Here is a 5,558-nt window from a genome sequence, read left to right as displayed (position 1 = left end):
CAAAAAAGCTGAATATATTTTACAGCCCAGATTTATCCTTAAATAGTCACATCACACAAGCTGTTTAAAAGATTGAAAATTGATTTTTTTAAAAAATTCAGTAGGCGATGATTAAAATCTCATCTTTAGAAGAGCACAGAAATGACGCATAATGAATTTCAAGTTCCAAGTACCTACAGTCTAATTACAGACGCACCTTTTGCCAGCACACAAGTGGTCAGAAACTGTTATAACAGTTGGAGGTGATGACTAGATCGGGAAAAGCATACTTCACCAAAAATAGAGGACCAACTTTCACAATTTTTTCCCAAAAGTTTCTGATGTTCAACTCAGGAGAGACGAACAGCATTTAATGACTGCAACAGATATCTAGTTCTTTCTTTTATGGATTCCTGTTCCTGCCTTATTTTTGCTTATGTCTTTTAAGATACTTATGCTTATTTAGAATTTCGGTTCTAACCATTACACTAATTCTGCATCAAAAGTTGCCATGAGTAAGAGCTGACTCAATGACAACTAAAACAACATTAACAAGAGATGTATTTAAAGGCTTGGATAATATGCACACAACTCTTTACAGTGGTTATTTTTGAAGGTGGATGGCATTTCACTTTATTTTATTATGTAAAATATTGGAAAAACTTTGGATGAGGAAAAATAGAGAGGGGGATTATCAGATACTGACTCATTTTCTAGGTAAACAGTATTTGCTGAAGGATACTTTTGCTGTAGCCATGATGAACATCGATATTCTTGGCAATCCAAGACAAAGCTTCAAGAGGATCTTGACCATTCATTCCTGAGCCCTGGTCTGAGATTTGACTATGAGCCAAGCTCAGACATCAATCCTCTTTTACTCCTCAGGGTACACAAAGAGTCAGAGGGACCAAAGCTCCTGAAGGCATACCTTCTGTTCATTTGTTCTTTTTGGCCCGGGGTTCCAGTGTATTGCTGAGCACCCAACTCCCCTTCCTCCACTCACAGATGTCTGTATAGTTGCAGGTGCGGCACTTCCAAGCTTCCTCCACATCAACACCTTGAGGCTCCCTGTGACCCATCCAGTAGGCCAGATAGTGCCGCACCCTGTCTCTCATCTCTTTCTCTTCAAAGGCAATAATCTCTGTACCCAACACAGTGGCAGTCTCTTGGTGTATATATTCAATCTTCAGGATATCAATGACTGGAAGGTCAGATAGTGTGAGAGCTAAAAATACCAGCTCCATCAGGTCACCTAAGCACTTCACAAAGATGCCTCCCTGCTGTGCATGCGTCAGCACTGAGGGGCCCAGTGGCTTTTCTGGACACAATTTTGTGTGGTGGATAAGGCTAGCAGGAGTCACTTTCCCTTGTACCATGGCATCAAAGATAAATTTGTATAAGCTGACTTGAAAACAATCTTTCTTTTTCTGACCTTCCAGAGGGAGTGTAGGACGCCTACGGGTCTTGAGTTCAGCCAGTTCCAGTTCCCCCTTGACTGTATAGTGCAGCTCATCAATTACCCCAACAAGAAGCACACCCTCTACTTCCCCAAACACAGGAAACTCTCTGATGCATCCCTCTGATTGCAGCGTAGGAATCATTGATAGTATGTTCAGGAACTTTATTGCCCAAGCATCTTCTGTAGTGGTGATGGGAACAGTCACAAGATCATGAACTTCTAGTTCTCGAGCTAGGTGGATGCTAGCACCAGTGTCCAAAACAGCTGCTTTCTCAGGTGCTAAGAAGTCAGGAAGCTCCTTCCCATATACCATTTGCTGTTCACACCAGTTTTGAGCAGACAGGTCAGTGACACACAAGTATTTAAAGTGGAATCGCTCCAGGGGTGATGAGATATCCAATCCTCTTTTCCGTTTCTGTAAGCTTAGAGGCTTGCCATCATTCCCTGAGAGTTCAGAAGAAGGGCCAGGCTTGCTAAGTAGAGCATCTGACCCTTGGGCATCTTCCAGGTCTAGGAACTCTGAGTCACTGAGGTCTGAGAACCCTGAGGCCTCTGCTGACACCTTCTCCTCTTCCCCAGTCTCTGCCATGGCACAGCTCTGGATTGGGCAAGGAAGGTCCTACGTAACAGGTTAAAAAAATGTATTATACAAATGAAAAATTTCTCAAAAGTATATTCAAATATCAAGCAGGTAAAGAGAATCAGGATTAGTTATTTACAAGGCTTTATCAAAGCCTACTTATTTATGATCAATTAGTAATATCATGGAATCCTGGTGTGGCACTATGAGTTAATGCGCTGGACTGCAAAGTTGGTTTGAACTGCAAGGTTGGCAGTTCAAGCTCACCAGCCGCTCCTTGGAAACCCTATACACTTAATAACAACAATAATAATATGACAGAATTGTACCTCAATAAAGGTACACTTTACAAAAGGGTGACTTGTGCCATCCATAAGGGTCCCCAGGTGGTACAAATAGTTTGTGCTTGACTGTTAACCTAAGACTGGTGGTTTGAATGCACCCAGGGGATCCACAGAAGAATGGCTGGGCAATCTGCTTCAGTAAATGTTATAGCTAAACCATCCCTATGCAGCAGTTCTACTCTGTAACACATGAGTTTGAATCAACTCGATGGAAATGACATTAGAATTTTTTTGTTTTGTTTTTGTTTTCAGTGTTATCCATATAGGTTCAGTTGGAATCATATTTTTTAAAGTGGAAAATGAACATACTATGTGACTTTAAGCAAATTACCTTACTTGACTTCAATGCCTTTAGATTTAAATAGACTTGAGGTTCACCTTTTTCTGTAAAAATTCTACTACTGGAATATGGTTTCATTATTTTAAGTGAATCTTTGCAAATGTTGAAGCAATATTTGACACTTTTGCTATGGGTCATTTCTATAATTATCTTTAATATAGAGTCCTTGACTAGGAAAATAAACCTCAATTACACAGATGGCTTCTTGAAAAAAAAATTAACTCTGAAATTACTTAAATCCAATTCTCAAGAATACAGTGTGGTAAAATCCAATAATAAACTACAACTAAATACAAATAGATCTATTCATACACAAAATGATAGATAACATGAAGTAACACAAGAGATGATATTCATTGCAACCTGTGGACATCAGTTACTTGTCACACTTGTGGTAGATTAAGAAAGTGGCAAGGATCCTCTTGGTGGGTTTTAACTTATCTTCATTGACTTTGTTGTTGTTGTTTGTCATGGAGTTGGTTCCGACTCAAAGTGACCCTGTACAGGGTTTCCGAGGCTGTAAATTTTTACGGGAACAGAAAGCCTCATCTTTCTCCAGCGGAACAGCTGGTAGTTTCAAACTGCTGACCGTGAGATTAGCAGCCCGATTCGTAACCACTATGCAACTTTAAATAATGATTAATATTTATTGTGTAACCGATATATGCTAACCACTGATTCAAGTGCTTCATATCCAACATTCACTACCCTACTATGGGACAGGCACTTTTGTTTTTAACTTTTTACTATGAGAAATTTCATAGATACAGAAAGTAGATAGAAACATCCATGTACATACTATTGAGATGAACAACTGTTGACATTTTGCTGTATTTTCTCCAAGTGTTTATATATCTTTATATTTATATTTCTTGTAAATTATAGACATCCGAACATTTCAAATCTACATGTTTCAACATACATGTCCAAATAACCACAATATTATGATCACATCTAACAAAATTAATAATAATCTCCTAATACCCCAGTCCATATTCAAATATTTGTCCTAAAAATGGCTTGGCCTAAAAATATCTTGGGTAACTTTTGTTTTTTCATAACAAGGAAACAAAAACCACATGCAGGTTTCCCCTGCTATCTGAAATTAGAGAGGGCCTATGAACCCTTTTATTAGTCAAATGGCATAAATTGAAGAAGCGATTACAATTCATTTATTTTGAGCATTTTTTATAGAGCATTCTTGGGCCCCAAAAGCAACCTACCAAATAACAAGTTGTTTGCAAGGCAAGCAATCAAGTTCCTTCAGGACAAATCCCCCTCTAAGACTGAAACTCAAAGGGAATACATGAGCAGGCATGTAAGCTTGCTGGCAACCACACTGTTCTACTGGTGAGTGGAAGAGGGGGAAAGGCAGCAATGAAGAAATGGGCTGAGTTCAACCAAGTTCCATAGACTCCCGTTGACCTGGAAATAAGAGAGAGAAGAGGAAGGGCTGCTTAGTCCAGAGTGTGGTGAGACCTGGGGACACCTGAGCCCATTGACAAGGACATAGCCACAGAGGGCTAGAACTGAGAGTGAAACATACTGCGGATATGAAGTGAGAAGAGACGCACAAGAGCACACAAATTTGCAGATAGTACCCATCTGACCTAGTCTCAATGTCTTGATAATCAGAATTTAACTAGCAGAAGATTGAAAAAAAAAATTCTTTTTTTTTTAATTATAAAGGAAATGAGAGTAAATTGCTACAATTTGATGAACTTGACCTATACTTATGGATGTAGTAGCTCAAAATACCAACCAAGGGGGAAGGGGTCTTCACATCAAGGATCAAGGCTATTTCCTCAGTATACAGGGTTGAAAGGGATGGGCAACTTAGACATAGGTTACCTAAAATGGGGGGATGAGGGGCTAGAAAGGCACAAAGTGGCTGGCTTACAAGTTTTCAAGAAGGAGTTTAGTTTCAGAGTGTGCGGGGCGAAAGTAGAATCCCCACTGAAAAGTTTTCATCTTGTCTAGATGGGTCTGGTGAAAGGAGATGGGGATAGGACTTTTTGATTCAAATAGTGAGTAATTTTTACCATGACTAATTACGATTGTTACAACTGTAAAGATAGAAGTTGTGTAACAAAAAGGGGGAGAAGTTAATTTTACATTCCAGGAACAGAGGACCCCAGGAGCATCAAGAGAGAAGAGCATGAGTGGACCATGGGATCCTAACCAGAGAAGCAACGACACCAGAGATGGAGGCAGAGATGACGGCATGGAGAGGGAGAGCATCTGAGGACTCTAGACTCATGGAAAGAGAAAGATTGTGTGTTGGCATCCAGGAGACAGGCTTGCAGAATGTGCCCTTTGGTTCTTTAAATGATATACATTCCTGAGTGTTTTTGTGTACATCATCAACAACAACAAGAGGGAATAGAAGCAAATATCATTAAATGATGAAGCATGGAAGGGATTGCAATCATTGCAATGAAACAAAATATGATAGGATGAGTGCAAAACCAGTTTTCCCATGTAAACTAGCATTCAATTCACATAAAAGTTTTAAAAATACATATATTGTTGTTGTTGTTATGTGCTGTTGAGTCTGTTCCGATTCATACATAGTCAGACCCTGTATAGGGTTTTCGAGGGGTGGCTAGTGGGTTTCAACCTGCAACGTTGTTCAAACAGACTTTGCAATCCAGTGCATTATCCTTCAGCGCCACACCTTGACTCCCTCATACATATAATGTTGTTGTTGTTAAGTACCGTGGAGTCGGTTCCGATTCATAGCGACCCTGCACAGGGTTTCCGAGGCTATAAATCTTTATGGGAGCAGAAAGCCTCATCTTTCTCCCATGGAACAGCTGGTAGTTTCGAACTGCCGACCTTGAGGTTAGCAGTCTG

General features: G+C 39.9%; 1 protein-coding gene across 1 annotated transcript; it reads right to left on the bottom strand.

Moving 5' to 3' along the window:
* Nucleotides 1–914: 914 nt before the first annotated feature.
* EXO5 (exonuclease 5) lies at nucleotides 915–2,027 on the bottom strand. The gene has a single exon (XM_006867623.1). The coding sequence runs from the start codon at nucleotides 2,025–2,027 to the stop codon at nucleotides 915–917; it is 1,113 nt and encodes a 370-aa protein (XP_006867685.1).
* Between the last annotated feature and the right edge of the window lie 3,531 nt (nucleotides 2,028–5,558).

The sequence above is a fragment of the Chrysochloris asiatica genome, unplaced genomic scaffold (genome assembly GCF_000296735.1).
Source record: "Chrysochloris asiatica unplaced genomic scaffold, ChrAsi1.0 scaffold00106, whole genome shotgun sequence".
NCBI lineage: Eukaryota > Metazoa > Chordata > Mammalia > Afrosoricida > Chrysochloridae > Chrysochloris > Chrysochloris asiatica.
Note: the sequence above shows the minus strand (reverse complement) of the source record. Positions and strands in the feature narration are given on the sequence as shown.